At 44.2% G+C, this 23,237-nt stretch overlaps 1 protein-coding gene across 5 annotated transcripts in view; it reads right to left on the reverse strand.

The window, feature by feature from the left end:
• MAGI3 (membrane associated guanylate kinase, WW and PDZ domain containing 3) overlaps nucleotides 1–23,237 on the reverse strand; it is a 506,679-nt gene that overhangs the window by 37,480 nt on the left and 445,962 nt on the right. For all 5 annotated transcript variants that reach the window (XM_068269718.1, XM_068269717.1, XM_068269716.1 and 2 more), the window contains 2 exons: nucleotides 1,772–1,874; nucleotides 1,323–1,440 (listed from right to left, as the gene is read on the reverse strand). In XM_068269718.1, the coding sequence (XP_068125819.1) occupies nucleotides 1,323–1,440; nucleotides 1,772–1,874 (221 nt within the window). The remainder of the gene's footprint in view (nucleotides 1–1,322; nucleotides 1,441–1,771; nucleotides 1,875–23,237) is intronic.

A 23,237-nucleotide genomic window follows, 5' to 3' on the forward strand; every position in this document is an offset into this window, starting at 1 on the left:
GACGTGCCCTCGGCGCCGCTTCGCAGGCTCCCGGTTCCCCTCCGGTGGCCGACCCGACCTGGCCAGGCCGGCTGCCAGGTCGGGCTCTTCTGCGCTTCAAAATGCGCCTCACGGGGTCCCGCTGACGTCATCGGACGTCCTCCGGGCTGTACTGCGCAGGCGCAGAACTACTGCGCCTGCGCAGTACAGCCCGGAGGACGTCCGATGACCGAGGGGACCGGGAGCCTGCGGAGCGGCACCGAGGGCACGTCCTGGCTGCCACGGGCTGGAGGAAGCCCCAGGTAAGTGGATGGGCATTTTTATTTTTTTAACAGCCACCCTGAACCTTCCCTTTAAACAGTAGAGTGCCCTCTACTGTTCCCCAGACAGGAAGTTCAGTGAAGCCAGCCGGACTCTGAGCCCAGCGCGGAGAAGAAGACAGGGGGGGGGGGGGGGGGGGAGAGAGCGGGGACACGCGCCGGCGGAACAGGTAATGTATAGCTGGCGGGGGGCGGCAGCTTCACAGATGGTGAATAGATTTCATGCTGAAATCGATTCACAATCTGTTTGCAGTAAGGCAGCCATACGATCCCTCTCTGATCAGATTCGATCAGAGAGGGATCTATCTGTTGGTCGATCTGATGGCAAATCGACCAGTGTATGGCTACCTTACAAGGCGAACTTCCTGTTGGCAGATTAAGCTCTTGCAATTACTCACTTCTACTTCCAGTGAACTACAAGTCTCCTTATGTAATTGTCACAAAACTAAGCTATCCAAGAAATTGAGACCACATAAACCACTGTGGATTCAACAAATACATCAAAGTTTCCTCAGGACATATCCATAAAAAACATATTAAAAGAAGATCAAGTGTTGCCATATACAAAACTTCTTGTGATGCATAAACAATTGGATATGTATAATAAATAAACCATACACACCAGACCAGAGATACTGTGGTGCAAAACCTGAATACTCTATTTGTTGACTCAATAGTGGCTTATATGGAATCAGTCTCATGGATGGCTTACAAAGCAAGTATTCTGCTCAGCACCACAAAGCAGATGAAAAACAAAACTGTAGAAGACTAACACACACAGAATTGTAGTAGCAACTACAGTAGCAGCATGGTCTCTACTAATTTTATCCAGAGGAGTTTCTACTATGCCACGCAAGCAGAAACTTGTAAAGCAGCTGCAATGCAATACTTGCATGAAATCGCTAGCAAAAATTATCAACAGCTGTGTGATAGATTTATTGCCATCACAAATCTATGTGCAACTGACACAGCCCTAACAAACATGAGACATAAGAATGACTAAGTTAGTATGCCCGTACATACCTGTGAGTGCCGACCTCCTGAAGGCAAAGTGTGTGCAGCATCAGGTTTGTGATCAGACCATAAGAATCTGTATGGGGCAGAGGGGTCTCCTTTGTTGCCATCTGCATCCAGCACATTTCTGAAAATAGAAAAACAGGTTACACAAAAATGTGGGGTAAAACTAGCACAAGCAAGACTTATGTCATCTTTTGAGAAAGGATGCTAAAGCATTTGGTTTTCTGTTTTTAATTAAATTGTAGATTTCAGAGCTAATTCTGCAGTTTCGTGTCTCTTCAGTTTGTCAATGATGCATTTTAGAGGACCTACTTTTTCACAGTCTGTATATGTACAGGAGCAGAGTAGCATGGTATAGATACACAAAATAATCAGTATGGCCTATGGTCAATAGCATCCACATCAGTGTATTTAAACAAACAAATAAGTAGGAATACAGCATGGCATTTCCTTACCTCTCTAATGTGCCATAATTTGGTTGCGCTTGACCCATAGCTCGATGCTGAGGGGCTGGGCTCTGTCTAGCAGAGTTTGAACCTGATGAAGGTCCTCTGTGTTCTAATAAAGGAGATAAATACTTATATTACCAATGCTGACAAGTAAAAAGCAATGCTACTAATATATAGCCAGCAACTATGCAATATTTTGCTAAGATCTTTAAACAATGACAATTTGGTTTCCCTCAAGTACATTGCAATAGTATCTAATACCACAAAAGCAAAAAGAAATAGTTTCTATAAGGTTTCAGTCAGCTCTACAACATGAAGATCTTGCAATATACGAGTGTCTAGGTGACTTTCTCAGTGAATGTGACACACCATCACATTTACTGAAGCAGAAATAACGGAACAGATAGTACTTTCCCTGATACATACACAACATACGTGTGATCATACCTTGTGTACTATGAAATACTACCCAACTCTACATAGTCTATCTGTTGTCTGAAGGGCCAAGGAGCAGGGTGGACAAGAATCAGCCTTTGAACTGATTACTGGCTCTGGAGCTTCAGGTTACCTCATCTCTAGGTAGCCTATGCTGTGCTCTGCAACACAGATTTTTATTGGGTTCTGCTGCCGCGCTCCTAAGGTTTTTAACAAGTGGCTTCTACCCTTATCTCACTGAATTGCATACACTGCACTGACCTATACACTACTGCTCACTGCTTCTGTTGCGCCTTCTCCTTTAATAGTTTGCCACCTCACCTTTTTCTGTAGTTCTTGCATATCACACCCCTGCTGCTGCTTCACCCAGGTAAGGGTAACACTCACAAGATGTAGAACCCTGCAGTTGCATTCACCACACTGTTTGTGGCATCCTTTCAGGTTATTTAGTAGCTCTATTACAGAAATCCATAGGGTCCTGTACTCATTTATTTAAATGGACTAGTCAAAGCATCAAAGAGGAAATGCCATTGGCACATCCTGTCCAGTGGACACAACAATGAATGCTTCAAAGTTAGAAGGGACATACCTGAACTCATCTCCCCCTGTTCTGCCACCTGGTGATAGGTGGAGTTTGTCTTTAACTCTGGTAAAAGGTTTCAGGACAATGTAGCTCTCACTCTGCTCATCTATCTAACCAATCCCCAGTTTCTGTCCTATACACATTTATATCATTCAAACTGTTTTACAGTTCACCTCCACCCCCAACAACCATCTCTGAGGAAGAAAGGGTTGTTTAAACTCTGTATTTGACAGAGGGAGCGATCTTGGCAATACCGATGTAAAGTATAGGCAAAGTATGTTAGTTGGTGCTGCTCCTTTAAAAGCCACTCTAGGTGGTGAAGATATCTGTAAAGGAAAAGGGGGAAAAGGAAGGGGAGAGGGCACTCAATAGACAACTTGAGAAAACTGGATAGCCAACCGTGGAATAATCTCAACTGAGATTCTTGCCGATTAGCCCATACGGGTTGGTCGGCTGAAGAGCTTCTGTCCCACTCAGAACCAGGGACCAGGTCTTTCCAGCGATCTTCCTCTACAAGATGTACTGGCACATATACTCCTCCGTCCACTAAACATCAGTCCTGGATCAGATGTATTTCCACTCCTCGCAAATGCTACCTACCGCTATAGGCGGCTGCATTTATGCATAGGAGTGTCTGCACAGAGGTGTCTTGGATGTGCAGGAGGAACCAAGTTTGTGCCTAGATTACTCCACGCTGCTCTGTATGCTTTACACTTGTGAGCCACAGGCTGCAGGAGCTCTTGGAGCCAGGAGATGGCTCAGTTTGTGTGAGGGGTAATGGCTAAGAGAAACTCCACTCTGCTCTGCGTGTCTCGCACAAGCAAGCAGCAGGCAGCTGGAGGGAGGTTTGTGAGCTGACAAGCAGGTGCGTGGTAGAAAGGATAAAAGGCAGCTGCCGTGTAGTGTAGTTAAAAGTATTTATTCTAATAAACAGCAGGTGAGGAGTGGAAATACATCTGATCCAGGACTGAAGTTTAGTGGACGGAGGAGCATATGTGCCAGTACATCTTGTGGAGGAAGATCGCTGGAAAGACCTGGTCCCCGGTTCTGAGTGGGACAAAAGCTCTTCAGCCGACCAACCCATATGGGCTAATCGGCAAGAATCTCAGGTGAGATTATTCCACGGTTGGCTAACCAGTTTTCTCAAATTGTCTATTGAGTGCGCTCTCCCACTCCCCTTCCTTTTTCCCCCTTGTCCTTTACAGACAACAACCATCTCTCGCATTCATTGCCAACTCACTTAGCCTTAACGAGAAACCATGACCAAGGATTGAACTTCATCCTAATCAGTAGCTGATACCCCCCTTTTCCCATGAGAAATATTTTCCTTTTCTCAAACAGCTCATCAGGGGGCTCTGTATGGTTGATATTGTGGTGAAACCCCTCCCACAGTGTGATGTCAGGACCAGGGTGCTGATATCACACTGTGGAAGCCTTGTTGCATTGTGGGAAATAACATCTGTTTCCAACTACCAAAAAAAGCAAGCAGCAGCTACTTCCACTGACATCACCTGCCAGCAATAAAACGTCACCATATGATGTCAGAATGTAAATCAGGGAGAGGAAAGATTTTACAATGGGCAAACACTGACTAAATCATTTATACACAATTATGGTAAAAATTAAGCACTTTTATTCATTACATTATTTTCACTAGCGTTCCTCTTTAACTCCCTTAAATCTGCATAGCCCATGAACTTTGACGATAAGGTTAGTATCACAGTGGGGTGTTTTGTTGCGTACCCTGTAAAAACAGAATCACAATGCAGTGGAGAGGAAAAGTAATTGTGTGCATTACATGTGCGAGCCAACAGATACAGTTTATGAAAAGTATGCGTCATTGCAACAGTAAGCTCGCACGTTGTTCAGTACCGTGCAGCATGCTTTGTGATATTCTGACAGATTCTGTCATAGAGCACTGCTAACATGCCGATGTGAATGCAACATTACAATATAATTGCATTATGTTAACAATGCGATTTAACTGCCCACTGAAATGTACTGCAACTCCTCAGTGTGAATGTAGCCTAAAGGGCATTTGGGCTCAGCGTTCAGTCTTATTAGAAATTGTTTTTTTTAATTGCAAGATTACTTTAATATGTCAGAAGCTTCCTACATTATTTAAAAAGGCTGATGAACGCCATGTAGTCTCTGAGCAATGAAACTGTAAAGCTTGCATATATTTCTTAATGCCTGTAGTAGAAGCATCAAAGCATATGCTGGCTATTTAGCACATGCAGTACACACAACTATAGAAACCAATCATGTTGCCAAGCTAGAATGATGTAGATAAATGTCTCAATTTATAGTCCACATGGGAATGAGCTGCCTTCACATCAAACTAGTTAATATAAAGAGAGGCCATAGCCTCTACAATAGATTCAAAATGAAAATGATAGGACTGTAAAATACTTTGACAGCATCCCGGCAGATAATAGAAATTTCTATTTTCTTTATCCACGCCAAAAACTTTTTTAGACTGTAGAATTTAGAATGACATGAATGCACATCAGAGAATAGATTGTAGTTTAGGCTCCTATTGATATGCAATAGTTATTTGGGAATCTGGGATACACTTGATTCTACAGTGGGTAGGAGAGAGTTAATCAGCAGGCCTCCACAGTACTGATCCACCTAATGGCCATACCAAGTCTTGGCCTACTTCCTTACATCTTTCTGCTGTTCAGGCTGTAGACCAGCTGTGTGAAAAGATAACAACTGAGGAATTGAGGGGGCTCAGAAATGCAGCCAAGAAGCTAGGAAAGCAATGAAACATTTAGCTGCAGACTGATACTGTTCTCCCATTCAGTAAAGACTCTGCTAAGCCCTTCATTTGGAATTGTAGCTGGATGGGCTCTGTGCCAAGCGCAAACTGTTCAGCATACCAAAACGAAATAAGCTCTTGGTGTCTTGCAAATGGGCACACATTTGCTAGTAATTGCACAAACAGTAAAGGAAGCGAAAGGTAGTACGTGTGTAGAAAAATGGATTAAAATGTATATAAAAAAAAATAAAAAATTATACACTAGTCTGCCTTTTCTGCTTTTATTTACTTTCTGCATTTATCACTATTCTTCTTCTGTAAATATTACTTTGCCCTTGCTTTAGTTTAGAAAAAAATTAGACACGGTAGTGAACACTTATTCTTCACTAAGCAGTGCCCATGAAAACACCATTGATCCGCCATTCTCAGCCCAGATTTACAAATCTCTCACCCACCCTACATTGCAGTTGAATATCTCAGTGCTATCATTATACAAGAATTTTGCTGATGTATAGACAGTTAAATAAGTTAAAAAAAAGTGAGGGCAAGAAAGGAAGAGGGTGAGAAAGTTGCCTGGTGGTTTATTGCTGTCTGTGACACCACTGGGTAGAAATTTGCATATCCTCCAGAATGAAAGCAGGGCAAACCTCTACAACAGATACCGAAGCAGCAAAGAAAAGACTAGCTTTTTCATGGAATAGGAAAGAGATCAGTCAGGCTTTATTATTTTCCCACACTGGGTATGGCAAGCGGTAATTCACATTTTATAATAAATGTATGCAGGCTTGATTATGGACCAAACACATACTGCTGCATTTGGTCCATTTTCAAGCTGCATACATTTTCATAAAAGTACCATAAAATGTGCATCAACTCAAAATGATTTGCATCTCACTGACCAACCACCCAATCCCACAATGATACTGGTGGGTGGAGGCACCTAAAATAATGAAACAATGAAAAAACACTTTAGAAAGGAGAGGTATGGTTGGCTTACCTCTCCTGAAGATCTCAAAATAGCCAGTATGACTTTGTATTCTTTCAATAATGTATTGCACACAGTGTGCAATAAATGATTGGAAGTTTTTTAATTGTTTTATTAATTTGGGCACCTCCACCCACCAATATAATTGTTTACACCTCTGTTGGGAGGTTGTATTTTTAGGGAATCCTCGCAAACCTGTAAAGGGGTGGGAAATCCTCTTCAAGCCTTGGTGGTTGTCTAATTACAAGTCAAAAAGAAGAAAAGACTGAGTCTCAACCTGAATTTGGACCAATTGACCAATTGATACTGTAGCATTAATAAATTGGCCTATCAGCCCAAATCCAAGTCGAGGCCCAGTCTTCCCTTTTCTTTGGCTTGAAAATTTAAACCTTTAGTGGATACATGTGTGGACTGGTTGACTCCTTGGTCCTGCATAATTTGGGTTGCAGCACTGAGACTTTCTCTATTGCGTTGATTGTATCATTACTGCAACCTGAAATTTGTGCAATATGCTCTTGCTTCTTACATATTTTGGTGTTTTGACTGCACTATTGGCTCCTGGTTTGTGTCTCCCTTGCGTTTTCTCAGTCCACACCTATGCCACAATGTTTTTCTTGGGAAGTCATGGGCTCATACAGAATTAGTCCCATTCAAAATCCATCAATGTCACTGGGACAGGAAGTGCAAAGGATTCTCGCCCAATGGATGTTCAGACAGCAGTAACAATCTGCCATAGGTTCTTACCCCTTTCCACTCTATTAAATAATTAAAAATAAAGATAAAACTGAGACTGTGAAAAACAATTTACTTGTATGGTATAGCAACCAATGGTGACAAGACATAATTACTTTTTAGCCGTTAGCTTTTTTGACTTTAGCGAACTGAAGTGTGACTGGATATTTGTGAAACCAATCTTTGCTAAACTCTCTCTCACACACTGTTCGGAAGGCTACAGGTTTCTAAATTGTATGCACCGGAAACACTAGCACTTGCTTAGTACTCAATCTGCGTAATGTGATATAGTTTTCAGTTATTCAACCAAATTCTGGAGGCAACATAAAAAAAAATACACGCAAAGTAGCTTGCATTTAAAGGACCACTATCACAAAAATCATAAAATTTCAAATACATCTAAACACATACTAATAAGAAACACATTTCTTGCAGAGTAAAACGAGCCATAAATTACTTTTCTCCCACGTTGCTGTCACTTACAGCAGGTAGTATAAATCGGACAGAACCAACAAATTTTAGACTATGTCATCTCTTCATGGGGGATTCTCAGGGTTTTCTTTATTTTCAAAAGCACTTAGTGAATGGCAGTTGCTCCGACCAACTGTCAAAAGAGTGTGCAGCGAGCAGGGAAGCTGGCCAGCATCTTTATATAAAATCCTTTTCAGGGAGTGTCTTTATAAAGAATTAAGACCATGCTGAGAATCCCCCATGAAGAGATGGACTCGTCCAAAACCTGTCTGTTCTGTCAGATTTCTACTACCTACGGTAAGTGACAGGAACATAGGTTAAAAATAATTCATGGCTCATTTTACTCTGGAAGAAACGTACTACTTATTCGTATGTGTTTACATGTATTTTCAATTTTTCGCAATAGTGGTCCTTTAAAGTATAGAGAAATACCTTAAAGTGTCTGAGGCACTTTTCACATACAGTCATGGCAAAAAATATGGGTAACCTTGCATTTAAGTCTCTTCTTTGTGTTCTTCCAGTACAAAGTAGATAAATAAACATGACTTTATCAAAGCAATTGTAATTGCAACAACTTTCTGGGAAAAGTGGTGCGTTTTCTGACAAATGCAAGGGTGCCAATATGTTTTGCCATGACCATATGGTGTGCTAAAATTTGTTATTTTGGAGAAGTCAGATTAAGCCCTGTTCTCATGGGATTCTTTTCAGACCATTTGCAGGCTGCAGTTACCTGGAAGCTGAACCACTGATTAAATGCCAGCCTCATTGCTCTACCACTGAAAGGAATGAGAGCGTCCATACAGGCGATATTAGGATATGCACTGATTTGGCTCCTTTTCAGGCCAGCAAACTGAGCAATCCTTATAAGCTTCCTCTTGATAGAGCTTGTCACAGCACAGAAAATCATTAATTTGTTGGACAGAGAAGTAGAATCTGTGCAAAAATAGATCATCAACTTCCACACAAAAATACTTATCTACTGCTCATCATTCATTAATTTAATGAGCCATAAGACATCACTGAAAAGGTCAGAATGTAACAGTGACATTCTAGGTTACAACACAACATTAATGCTCCGAGAAGAAATCATACTCGTATGATAAACATAAAAACAAATCTTTTGATATTATTAAATATTTAAGGATAGTAAACGGAGCATTCAATATTTTTGTCTTGCGTAAAATAGATGATTAAAAGCCTAATATTTGCACTGAAATGAGAATGTACCCTTGTGCTAATCCATCTGCTTTCTGGATTAAGGTACTTATTATTTGGAAATGGGCAAAGCCATCTATCTGGCAGAGGTATTATAACGCTTCTAATTAAACCACCAAGTTGCTGCCTGGAATAAATTGCAGAAGGCACAAGCAGATGTATGTTTTATTTCCCTGACTTGAGAATAATTCAGAAGAAAATCAAAGCCATGTGATTGATTAGTGAAAAAAATACTATTTGTTTTATAACAAGATTTTAACCTTTAGTGGATGAATGTTCCACAGTGCCCAGAGACAAAAGCCCCTGATGACCTACTTTACAACTCTGCAATGGGTGAGGTTTGCTCAAGCAGATTATACACTGACGCCTTACAAATTCGCTTTATTTTAAAAGACTGAACACCAGAAATAAACTGAAAATGAGTAATTTCCTGAAAAAAATCTGGAAATGTAGCTACCTATATAAACCTCATACAAATAAAATTATTGCTATAGGATAAGCCGGGACACAGCAGCTGAATTCATTTCAGGAACCAAAAGCCCAAAGCATCCTATGATCAAGCAGGGTAATTCATTTTGTAGAGAGGTCAGGGATGGGTGTCCTGCCATTCCACTATTTGGCTTATACACATATTCAGGTCTTACGCCTGGTACACACATCCAATTTTGATTAGCCAATTTTACCACTTCCGTGTTCTATGAGAGCTTTACTACACAATCTGCCTACACAAAATTCAGTCTGTTGGCCCTTATACTACATGGAGGTGGTAAAATTGGTCAGTGATCTGCCAATCAAAATTGGATATGTAGTTGTACCTTAAAGGAGTTATCAGATGATTCTAAGGAAAATAAGTGCTACTTACCCGGAGCTTCATCCAGCCCCAAGCTCCCAGAATGTCCCTTGCTGCAGCTCTGCTGTCAGCCGCCGCTTCCTCCCGGTCCCCGGCGATGACGTCAGGCCGACCCGGAGGTCGGCCGGTACTGCGTCTGCGCGAGCGGCGCTGTCAATCATCGACACGTGGCCCGGAGCGTACTGCGCAGGTGCAAAACTACTGCACCTGCACAGTACGCTGAACCACATGGCGTGATTGACAGCGCCGCTCGCGCAGGTGCAGTACAGGCCGACCTCCGGGTCGGCCTGACGTCATCGCCGGGGACCGGGAGGAAGCGGCGGCTGATGGCAGAGCTGCAGCAAGGGACATTCTGAGAGCTTGGGGCTGGACGAAGCTCCGGGTAAGTAGCACTTATTTTCCTTAGAATCGTCTGATAACTCCTTTCAGTTTCTGCCTAGGTTGCTATACTTTGTATACTTTCTGTTCTATTGCAACCACACACACTACATCGGGGATACAAACCGATCCTTCGAGGGCCGAGGTCCTCACACATTTTTGACACAGCTCAAATGAATTGATGGGTCTGAATCAGGAAAGGTGTGGTCCATCAGGTAGAACACCTTCCTCTCTTTCTCAGTCCATCCTAAACACTGGCATGGATCTGACCCTCCAGGCCTGGAGTTCGACACCTGTGCTCTACATGTAACTGAGAGTTTGTACCCTTTCTCTTTAACCTGTATACCTGGGAGAGCTTTAACCATTTATGCCTCCAGGACGTAGTACCTACGTCCAGGAGGCCACGTGCGCGTCCGCGCGCTCCCACGGCCGATCGTGCACGCGCACTCCCGGCCGCGGATTCGGTAGCCCAGGAATCAATGTATCGGGCTATGGTGCCCGATCACTGATTCCTCTCCCCCGCTGAAAAAGTGACAGCTTCTCTCGGAAGCTACGCTTTTTCTGAAGCTATGTTTTCTGAAGCTACGTCATGTAAACAAACTCAAGATTGACATCTTGTGGCCAAAAAGTAAAACTACAAGTAAAAGTAAAAAAACATTACAATACACAAATATTTCCCCAAATAAAACACTATTTATATCCCACCCTCCCAAAAATGCCCACATAAAATGTTTAATAAAAGAAAAAAAAAACTTTACTATAAAAAAAACAACACATAAATATTTACCTAAGGGTCTAAACTTTTTAAATATCTATGTAAAGATGAAATATTTCTCTCTATTTTTTTTTTTATAAGCTTGTAAATAGTGATGGATGCAAAACGGAAAAAATGCTCTTTTATTTCCAAATAAAATATTGTCGCAATACATTGTGATAGGGACATAATTTATATGGTGAAATAACCGTGACAAATGGGCAAATACAATACGTGGGTTTTAATTATAGAGGCATGTTTTATTTTAAAACTATAATGGCCGAAAACTGACAAATAATGAATTTTTTCATTTTTTTTCTTATTCTTACTGTTAAAATGCATTTACAGTAAAGTGGCTCTTAGCAAAATTACCCCCCAAGAGAGTCTAATTGGTGGCGGAAAAAACAAGATATAGATCAGTTCATTGTAATAAGTAGTGATAAAGTTATAGGCTAATGAATGGGAGGTGAACATTGCTCGGATGCATAAAGTGAAAACGACTGAAGGCTGAACTGGTTAAAGCACACCTGAAGTGAGAGACATATGGAGACTGAAAAATTGTTTTCCTTTTAAGCAATGCAAATTGCCTGGCTGTCCCGCTGCACCTCTGTATCCAATACTTTTAACCATAGACCCTGATCAAGCATGCAGATAATGTGTTTGATTAAAGTCTGACTGGATTAGCCACGCTCTTGTTTCGAGTGTGTGATTCTCACACTACTGAAGCCAAAGAGATCTTGTATTGTTTAAAAGGAAATAAATATGACATCCTCCATATCTTTCTCATTTCAGGGGTATTTTAAAGTAGAACTTAACTTACTGTCATAAGTCACAGGTGGGGTCACATTAATGTTTTACTTATCTTGCATATCTGTCCAGTAGCTATTGGCATATTTACTTCAGAGAACAATCCCCCAATAGATTCATGTGCCCACATCATGCTTTCATTGTGCAGTAGAACTTAAAACCACCTAGTTAATTGACTAAGCAGTGTATCCAGAAGCCACAAATCACAAGAATGGCAAAGACAGAAGTTTAGGGGGTGTCATCTCTTCAATCAAGAAGATCTAGCAACAGCTGCTGCAGTATGCATATAGCAAGCATACATGCACCTATTGTTTTTTCCCAAAAAGATGCATTAGGGCTTATTTTCAGGGGATGTCTTATTTCTTCATGACCAATTTACATTTATTCTTGAACATAGTATATGTTATTATTATAATATATAATCATGTCATCACATTCTAGATCATCATAATTTTCCAAACCCTGAATTCCATTATTTATATACAATTTATAATAACTGAAGGAGGCCACAAGGAGCGGAGGACACGGATGTGTATAGCAGCCGGCGGCTGCAGTGATCGGCAGCTACAGGAGAAGAGGATCACGTTTACAGTGGCTGGAGCGAGGGGGAGAGGAGTGTGGCGGCAGGATTAGGTGTAGTATTGAAGTGATAGTGTAGTGTTAGTGAATTAAAATGTAGTGTACGGTTAGTGTAGTACAGTGTGGTGTTAGTGTAGTGCATTGCTGCGTAGCTTAATTGGTAGGGCAGCAGGGATTAGTGTAGTGTAGTGTATAGTGTAATGCTGGGAATACACGGTTCGTTTTTGACTCAGATAGATGGTTAGATAATTTCCAACATGTCCGATCTCCCGTTCGATCGTTTTGCTGCTCAATTCCTGATAGAAGTGAATGGAAAAAGATAAGAAAAACAAGCGAAATATAAGAGAATCGACTGCAGAAACGATCGAGAGAGAATCGAGCGGCAGAAACGGACCGTGTATGCCCAGCATTACTGGTGGGGGCAGCAGGGATTAGTGTAATGGAGCTGGTCAGTATAGTGTAGATAGGATAGCTAAGAGACAGTTTGGTGTAGGGGGGAAAGGGTGGAGGGGGGGTGGGAAAGGTCTATAAGGTGCCCCTGCACTATGTATTCCTCCCCCCCCCCTCGATTTTTTTTACCTCTAAACCTAGATGTGTCTTAATAGTCCGAAAACTGCGGTATATGCACAATTTGTTAGGTTTTGCTTGTGCTTGTGACTACTTATATGATTTTATATAAGTCCTTTTAGGTTCCTTGCACTTTTTAAATAGATATTGTCATCTGTATAACGTGAATACAATCATGTACTTGTACTGTATTTTTTAGACTAATAACATTTTCTCTCATAAGGAAAAAAAAGAGAATAGTACCCATCTATTACCATGTGCCAAGAGCATGATTAAGAAAGTATCAGAGGAGCATCATTTCTTGCAGGAAATGGGTATATTTATAAAGCTAGCAATGGCAGCCTTCATACGTCTATATTCTTCATAGTTCTATAGAAATATTATTTATTTTCTTAAAGAAAACCTGTAAGTAGGAGGCAAAGTAAAATTTAAATACTTACCACAGTAGTGGACGCCTTTGGATGTTCCAGAGGCTTTCCAGATCCTCTTTGTTGCCAATGTTTCTGCACACGACTCCAATTCTTGTGACCACACTCCCTGGCATTCACAAGTGCCTCAGAACTGGGTATACATGAGTAATGTCCACACATGCCCAACAGAAACCCTCTTGTGCATATCTTTTTCCTGTGTGCATAAGTGCTTTGATCTACTGGGCACGAGTGGATCTTACTGGCACATGCCCAGCCTGGATGTTGTTTACAGGGAAATTGTTGCGACAAAAAGGATATTCATTAGGTTTTTGTCTAATAAGTTTAGCATGACCTGTAAGAGGATCCAGTAAGCCTCTGGACTATTCAGAGTTTCCACTATGGAGGCAAGTATCTAATTTTACCCTTACCTGCAGCCTCAGGTACGCTTTAAAGAGAACCCGAGGTGGGAATTACTTTTACTATTGGGGCACAGAGGCTGGTTGTGCGCACTAAGACCAGCCTCTGTTGCCCCATCGTGTGTCTCCATGTCCCCCCTGCTCGCCGCTATACCCCCCGCATTGCTGGCGACACGCAGCGTGTCGCCAGCTCAATGTTTACCTTGCGCTGTCAGTCAGCGCTGCTCCCCTGCCTCCTCCGCATCGGCGCACCCGCCCGTGTCCCTTGCCTCCCGCTGATAGGAGGGAAGTGACGCGGCGGGTGGCGCCGATGCGGAGGAGGCGGGGGAGCGGCGCTGACTGACAGCGCAAGGTAAACATTGAGCTGGCGACACGCTGCGTGTCGCCAGCAATGCGGGGGGTATAGCGGCGAGCAGGGGGGACATGGAGACACACGATGGGGCAACAGAGGCTGGTCTTAGTGCACACAACCAGCCTCTGTGCCCCAATAGTAAAAGTAATTCCCACCTCGGGTTCTCTTTAACCACTTAACGACTGCCCACTGCACAGGGGCGGTCGGAAAGTGGAAGCCCTAAGGACCGGCTAACGCACAGAGGCGGCGGTCCTTTTGGGGGCATGGGCGGAGGGATCGCGTCATTCCTGACGCGATCCTCCGCCGGGGATCGATGGCCGGGCACTTAGACTCCAGCCCCCCGGCCAATTAGCAGCGCCGGCGGGTGGAGGAATACACAATTTCCGCCAATTAAAGTGTATAAGGCTCTTTGTTAGGTAAACAAATTGCTTTATACACGCTTCCTCCTCGCCTCGTGGTCTCTTTGTTCCAGAGACCACCAGTGAGGAGGAAGCACTAGTAAGTATACACCACACATTTTTTTTCCCACACAGACCCCCTGATCTCCCACCCCAGCCTTCAGACCCCCCCCCCCCCCTGATCACCCCAGCAGACCCCTGCCAGCACCCTTGCACCCCTCTAACCCCCCCCCCCTTGTCACTATCGACACTATCCCCTAGATTAGGTCCCTAACTGCCTCCTAATCACCCCTGACCCACCCCCCACCTTTAGATCACCCCCAGACCCCATCCCAGACTACCCCCCCTGTATACTGTATACATCTGTATACAGCTAGCTTACCCCCTGATCCCTCTCTGATCACCTGTCTATCACCTGTCCATCACCCCTCAGCACCCCCACCCATCAGAGCAGACCCTAACTGCCCCGCGGGGGCAACCGATCACCTGCCCAGACCCTCGATTGCCCTCAGACCCCCCTCCTGATTACATCCCCTGCACATTGTTTACATCTGTCCTCCCTAGCAATCACTAACTGATCTTCGATCAGTAACCCCCTGTGTCTGCCTCTCATCAGATCAGGACTCAGTCTGCCACGTGCAGGCTCCTGATCAACCCCCCACCCCCTCAAATCGCCCTCAGACCTCCCCTAATCACCTTCCGAGTGCATTGTATTTGACTGTGCTGTGATTGTATTCGATTGTGCTGCAATTGTATTTGATTGTCCCGTGATCTGCTTCGATTGTCCTGTGATCTGCTTCGATTGTCCTGTGATCTGCTTCGATTGTCCCGTGATTGTTTCATTGCTTCTGAGACCCCACTTTCCGCCACCCCCAACCCCACCCTCCCCACCTCCAACCACCAACTTCCGAGTGCATCAGATTTGCTTGTGCTGTGATTGGATTAGATTGTGCTGTAATTGTATTTGATTGTCCCGTGATCGGCTTTGATTGTCCCGTGATTGTTTGATTGCCTCTGAGACCCCACTTCCCACCAACCCCAAACCCCCACCACCTTCCGCGTGCATCAGATTTGATTGTGCTGTGATTGGATTCGATTGCACTGTAATTGTATTTGATTGTCCCGTGATCAACTTTGATTGTCCCGTGATTGTTTGATTGCCTCTGAGACCCCACTCGCCACCACCTCCAAACCCCCACCACCCCAGATCATCCCCCTGTTACTATCCTAGTGATCTAAAAACAGTGATCAGTGAAAACTGACATTTTTTAGTATCACTAGTGTTAGCAGTTAGGCCAGTTAGCTAGGCCCCTTTGTTAGGGTCAGTTAGTGCCCAGCCCACTGCACCGCATTCACCGATTAGTCGCCAATTAGCGCCATCACTGTCGCTAATCAGCATTGGTACTATACTGTATCTAGTGATCATTCCTGATCGCAGACAGATCTATAGCAGTACATTAGGGTCACCTTAGTGTAGGCTCCACTAAAAACGCAGTGTTTACCCGATCAGGCCTGATCGTTCGCCCGCACTTGCGTTCAGCCGCCCCACTGTAGTGACAGATTTTTTTTTCTGATCACTGCAAAAACACTGTACACTAGTTGTGGTGCTGTAAAGATCAGTTTTGGTTTAATCGAAACTCAGTGACCACAGCTTTCTACCTCTCAAATACTCCCTTTTGCTAGGTAGGTGCTCTTTTTTTCTGGGTAGTCTCGGGGGGAAAACCCCATAAATTTAGCAGTCCACAATGGCAAGAAGGGGGATTTTCGATGAGGAGGTATACAGGTACATGGACCAGTCGGATGAGAGCGTTTGGGAAGATTCAGCCGACGAATCATCCGGGTCCGAATTTCAACCTGTGGAAAGCAGTGGTTCTCTGACTGAAAGTGATGACGAGGTTTTGGTCCCGGCTAGAGCCAGGCGTACCAGACCCCATGTCGTTAGACCGCAGGTGGCGCAGGATCCGCCTCAAGAGCAGCAGGGTGGTGCTAGCGCTGATGAGAATTTTCTTGGTGAGGCAGGCACCAGCAGCGCAGCATCTCCTGGACTTAGTACCAGTACTTCCGTAGACCCTGGTGAAGTGGTGAGCGCCAGCATGGAAGTTGAAACTGGTACGGTGGCACGTGCAGTAGTACCCCCGTCGCAGCCACCAAGAAGAAGACGGGCCCGTAGTACCCATAGACTCCCAGAGGTGCTGGCAAATCCAGATTGGCAATCCCCTGATTCCGTCGCACCTGTAGTGCCCCCTTACACTGCCCAATCTGGAGTCCAGGTGGCGACAGCTCATCTAGTAACGGCCCTAGACTTTTTGCAGCTGTTCATCACCCAGGTTCTCTTGGGCTTAATTGTGGTTGAGACCAACCGTAATGCCACACAATTCATCACCGAGAACCCGGATAGCAGCTATGCCCAGCCTTTCCGGTGGAAACCAGTCCAAGTTTCCGAACTTAAAATCTTTTTGGCCCTTATCCTTCACTTGGGACTAATGAAACAGAATGTATTGCGGTCGTATTTGTCTACGAACCCAGTACATCATGTTCCGTTGTACCCGTCCAGGACACGATTTGAGTCCATCCTGCGCTTCCTGCACTTCAATGACGACAAAACCGGTCATAAAAAGGACCACACTGCTTATGACCGGCTCCACAAAATTCGGCCCCTCATAGACCACCTGTCATCAACATTTGCAGATGCTTATACCCCTGAACAGAACATCTGCGTAGACGAGTCCCTCTTACGCTTTACCAGGGCGCCTTGGCATCAAACAGTACATCCCAAGCAAGCGCGCCCGGTATGGGGTGAAACTGTATAAGCTCTGTGAAAGGGCCACAGGCTACACATGTCGTTTTAGGGTCTATGAGGGAAAAGACTCAAAATTGGAGCCGGTCGGATGCCCTGACTACCTGGGGAGCAGTGGAAAGGTTGTGTGGGACTTGGTGTCACCGTTGTTCCAGAAGGGGTACCATCTTTATGTGGACAACTATTACACAAGTGTGGCCCTCTATCAGCACTTAAAGTTAGAAGGAATCCGATGCTGTGGCACTGCGCGGCCTAGTCGCCAGTGCTTCCCCCAACGGCTCGTTACCACCAGACTTGAACGGGGGCAGAGGGCCGCCTTGCGTACTGACGACCTGCTCGCGGTGAAATGGAGGGACAAGAGGGACGTTTACTTTCTGTCCACCATTCACACAGACACGACAGTCCAAATTCAACGGGCAACTGAGGTCATTGCAAAGCCCCTTGTCGTCCACGAATATAATGTCAACATGGGAGGGGTGGACTTCAATGACCAGAGGTTAGCGCCCTATTTAATTTCCCGGAAAACAAGATGCTGGTATAAGAAAGTGTCTTTTTATCTGATTCAATTGGCAGTTTACAACAGCTTTGTTCTCTACAGTAAGGCTGAGAGAACTGGATCTTTCATTCAATTTCAGGAACAGATCGTTCTGGACCTCCTGTATCCAGGAGGTGCCAGCCCCCCCCCTCAAATGCAACTAGCCGACTGCATAGAAGGCATTACGCCTATCAGCTTCCGAGTACCCCAGGTCAACGCATCCAAAGAAAACGTTGTCGTGTCTGCAGCAGTGCTAGAAGAAGGACTGACACCAGTTTTTATTGTCCCAAATGTCCTGACCAGCCTTGGCCTATGCCTAGGGGAGTGTTTTGAGAGGTACCACGGGCAAGTACACTATTAGAACCTAGGGAACTCCAGACACAGGAGTAGGCACACACTCAGTGGTATTTCGCACATTGTCCCAGGGGGAGGAGAGGTAAGCTTGAAAACCAAACCAACAGGTAAGCATAAAAGTCAGAAGAAGGATCGGTTTCTATGCTTGATATTGCTGGTCTGTGCTGGGTTGGTGATATAAGACGGCATGTTTGAATTTCCCTTGAGTGTGGGCACCCCCGGTTTATATGTGATTTACTTTGGGCCTATGATGATACTTTAATGCCACACAGAGTCATCTATATTGGCAGGCATATTGCTGTATACTACAGGCATAATGCCATATACTAAAGTTCTGAGGCCCAGTCACATAAGTTGGTGGCTCACCCTGAGTGCAGGGTGGCACGGTGTGTCTCTCTCCTGAGGTTATCACTGCCATTGTTGTGGAGGAAGATCTGCCATTGATGTGGAGCAAGGTATGTTTGCCGTTCATTTTTCCTTTCAGCCCAGAGTGCATTACCCGTATACCCAATATAAGGAGTATAGCAGAAACTCCTAATACTGGCCATACATGTAATGATTGCAGAGACCCTAAAATGCCAGGACAGACTCCACAAAATACCCCACTTTGGAAAGAGGACACCCTAAAGTATTCTGTGAGGTGCATGGTGAGTTCATAGAAGATTTTAGTTTTAGTCACAAGTAAGCAGAATTTTTTTTTTTTTTTTTTTTTTTTTTTTACAAAGTGTCATTTTCCGTTAACTTGTGAAAAAAAATAAAATTTTCAATGACCTCACCATTCCCCTCATGGAATACCTTGTTGTGTATTCTTTCCAAAATGGGGTCTTTTGTGGGGTTTGTTAACTGTCCTGGCAAGTGGGGGGTGCTACATTTTGAGCATCCCTGTAAAGCCTAAAGGTACTCATTGGACTTTGGACCCCTTAGCGCAGTTAGGCTGCAAAAAAGTGTCACACATGTGGTATCGCCGTACTCAGGAGAAGTAGTATAATGTGTTTTGGGGTGTATTTTTACACATACCCATGCTGGGTGGGAGAAATATCTCTGTAAATGACAATTTTTTTGATTTTTTTTTACACACAATTGTCCATTTACAGAGATATTTCTCCCACCCAGCATGGATATGTGTAAAAATACACCCCAAAACACATTGTACTACTTCTCTCGAGTACGGCGATACCACGTGTGGCACTTTTTTGCACGCTAACTGCGCTAAGGGGCCCAGAGTCCAATGAGTACCTTTAGGATTTCACAGGTCATTTTGAGACATTTGGTTTCAAGACTACTCCTTACGGTTTAGGGCCCCTAAAATGCCAGGGCAGTATAGGAACCCCCCAAGTGACCCCATTTTAGAAAGCAGACACCCCAAGGTATTCTGTTAGGACTATGGTGAGTTCATAGAAGATTTTATTTTTTGTCACAAGTTATCGGAAAGTGACACTTTGTGAAAAAAAAAAACAATAAAAATCACTTTCCGCTAACTTGTGACACAAAATAAAATCTTCTATGAACTCACTATACTCCTAACAGAGTACCTTGGTATGTCTTCTTTCTAAAATGGGGTCATTTGTGGGGTTCCTATACTGCCCTGGCATTTTAGGGGCTCTAAACCGTGAGTAGTCTGGAAACCAAATGCCACAAAATGACCTGTGAAATCCTAAAGGTACTCATTGGACTTTGGGCCCCTTAGCACAGTTAGGGTGCAAAAAAGTGCCACACGTGGTATCGTCGTACTCGGGAGAAGTAGTATAATGTGTTTTGGGGTGTATTTTTACACATACCCATGCTGGGTGGGAGAAATATCTCTGTAAATGGACAATTGTGTGTAAAAAAAAATCTAAAGATTGTCATTTACAGAGGTATTTCTCCCACCCAGCATGGGTATGTGTAAAAATACACCCCAAAACACATTATACTACTTCTCCCGAGTACGGCGATACCACGTGTGGCACTTTTTTTGCACCTAACTGTGCTAAGGGGCCCAAAGTCCAATGAGTACCTTTAGGATTTCACAGGTCATTTTGCGGCATTTGGTTTCCAGACTACTCCTCATGGTTTAGGGCCCCTAAAATGCCAGGGCAGTATAGGAACCCCACAAATGACCCCATTTTAGAAAGAAGACACCCCAAAATGCGAGGACAGTAAACACACCCCACAAATGACCCCATTTTGGAAAGGCCTTTGCTAATCTCTTTATGGGATGGTTGGAGGAGGAGTCTGTCTATACTTCTGTGCCATACAGTCTCCATGTAATGTGGTGGGCCAGATTTATAGACGATATCTTTGTCCTTTGGAGTGGCACCGAACAAGAATTCTATGAGTTTGTGGACTTCCTCAATGGTATGTTCGAAGGAATTGTGTTTAACCCCGAGGTATCAGTGATACAGATACCCTTTCTGGATGTGATGGTGATTAATGAGAAAGGGGTCTTAACTACAACCTTGTATCGCAAACCGACAGATAGGAACACCCTGCTACACTTCCAGAGTGCACATCCCAAACATCTGAGGGAGGGTCTCCCCATATCCCAATTCCTTAGAGTCTTGAGGATATGTAAAGACAGTGAGATGTGTAGAACAAACCTGGCTGAGATGGAAACTAGGTTTCTAGAAAGAGGATATCCCATAGAGGTGTTAGAGAGAGCAAAGAAAAGGGCACTCGAAATAGCGGAGGGCAGGAGCACAAAGAACACCAACCCTAGGAAAGGAATACCTTTTGTACAAACACACAATGTAAATGCGGGTTTGGTTAAGAAAGCTACCATCAAAAATTTGGACATTCTCCAAGCAGATCGGACACTGGTTCCGGAAATTAAGGAAAGACCGATGTTTGCTTACAGGTCTAGTGCTAATCTCAGGAATCTTCTGGTGCAGGCTGACCCCCAATCTAAATATAAAAAAGAATTTGTATTCTCTAACAAAAAAGGCTGTTACAGATGTCACAACTGTAACGTCTGCGATTCCATCATAGTGGGCCCAGAATTTGTGAACCCCAATAGTGGTAAAAAATACAAAATGAATGGATATTTCAATTGCAATACGGACCATTGTGTGTATATGCTAAAATGTCCATGTGGCCTAGCATATATAGGACAGACCACAAACCCTTTTAAAAAACGCTTCCAACACCACCGTAGTGACATCAGGGTGGCATGGGTAGCCAAAGAAAAGGGTGAGAAATTAGATTATACTAAGCCGGTGGCCATACATTGTGTGGAAAACAACCATAAAGCACATCAAATAAGAGGGGTAGTTATCGAACAAGTAAATAAGCCCAAACGGGGAGGAGACTGGGAGAGAAAACTACTACAGAGAGAGGCCTTCTGGATTTTTGAGATGGGGACAGTTGCACCAGGGCGTCTAAACAAGAACAATCCCCTGACATGCTTCTTGGGGGAAAGATAATGTAAAGCTTGGTGTTGTCGTATGGATATTAACCTCCCCTTTTTTTTCAGGATGATCTTGTACTTTTAATCTTTGATTTTATTGATATTTCACTGTATCATCATGGTTTTTCGTTCATAGAGTGATATGGGATTCCTGTTTGTTTTTTCAGATTTGTCCTGGTCACTTCCACACGATAGTCAGTCCGTATATCCCTCCCATATGTGGGGGTGGCGCTTCACGTCATGGGGTGCCCCGAGATTGCAGGTGGTAAGTGATTGTATCATGAATAACGAATGCATTCGGTCCTAAGCCTTCCCTACCAGGAGTACTTTATGCGCATTATGTGGGGGATTATTGTCTCCCCCTCGTGGAAAAGTCTGGGGATAGTGATCATGTGCGTACAGTAGCCCTTCATCCATATAACTAGTCCTGTGGACAGTTGTGTTTACACATAGGTGTAATGCGTGAGTGGTCACCATGGTGAGCGTGCTGGGAGGGATGGGGGCGGAGTCGCGTCTGACGCGCCTGCCTCAGTCTCCCTGTACGAACGATCAATAGTGGTGTCCACAGTGAGCGCATTGGAAGAGATGGGGGCGGAGCTGTGTCTATGACGCGCCCGCCTCGGTCTCTCAGAATGGAGGTTCGGGCTGGTGGAGAAGGGCGGAGTCAGGGATAACTGACACGCCCGCCCTGGTCACTCACGCACTATGCATGTGGCTAGTGTTGACAAGACGCGTGACGCATGCGACACGTGAGCCGCTTACGCATCATCGCGCATTGGCTAGGTGACACTGTGCAGAGTGATTGGACCCACGTTAGCCACGCCCCCAGGCGGCATCAGCGGCGAGCGCTCTGCTGAATCAGAACGGTGATGAGCAGATAACGGACGGAGGGGGAAGGTATTAGAAGTTTGAATGCATGTAATTAGGACTGTAACATGCCAGCGGCGATCTGGGTGCACCTGATGACGATAGGTGTAGTAAACAAACGAAAGGAGGTATACCCTGAAATATGCATTTTGTAAGAACAGCCCATAGATTATCCATTGTTGGTTAATAGAGGTTGTGTTTATGTATGTTAATAACCATGATGCCATTTGTGAGGTCACAACTTTCGGGTGGGGTATTGGGTAGTAGGAGTGTATATAGAGGAATTGTCATGGATGTGTGATGTAACCATATGCCTTGAGAAAGGGGGACCCTGCGTGGCTCCCGAAACAATTGTTGGAACTTTTGTGGATACTGGCACAATAAAAGGGTGTGCTTTGAACTGCGGTGTGCTGGTGAGATCTTTGAGATTGACTTACGAGTTTGGTATTGCCTATACCGCCTCACCAAGCACCCCAAGGAATGGAAGGTGTGCCTGCTTCGCTGGGAGAATACATTTTGGAAAGTAGACACTTCAAGGTATTCAGAGAGGGGCATGGTGAGTCCGTGGCAGATTTCATTTTTTTTGTCACAAGTTAGCAGAAATGGAAACTTTTTTTCTTTTCTTGTCACAAACTGTCATTTTCCGCTAACTTGTGACAAAAAATAATATCTTCTATGAACTCACTATGCCTCGCAGTGAATACTTTGGGATGTCTTCTTTCCAAAATGGGGTCATTTGGGGGGTATTTATACTATCCTGGAATTCTAGCCCCTCATTAAACATGACAGGTGGTCAGAAAAGTCAGAGATGCTTCAAAATGGGAAAATTCACTCTTTG

Source organism: Hyperolius riggenbachi, chromosome 2, assembly GCF_040937935.1.
Source record: "Hyperolius riggenbachi isolate aHypRig1 chromosome 2, aHypRig1.pri, whole genome shotgun sequence".
NCBI lineage: Eukaryota > Metazoa > Chordata > Amphibia > Anura > Hyperoliidae > Hyperolius > Hyperolius riggenbachi.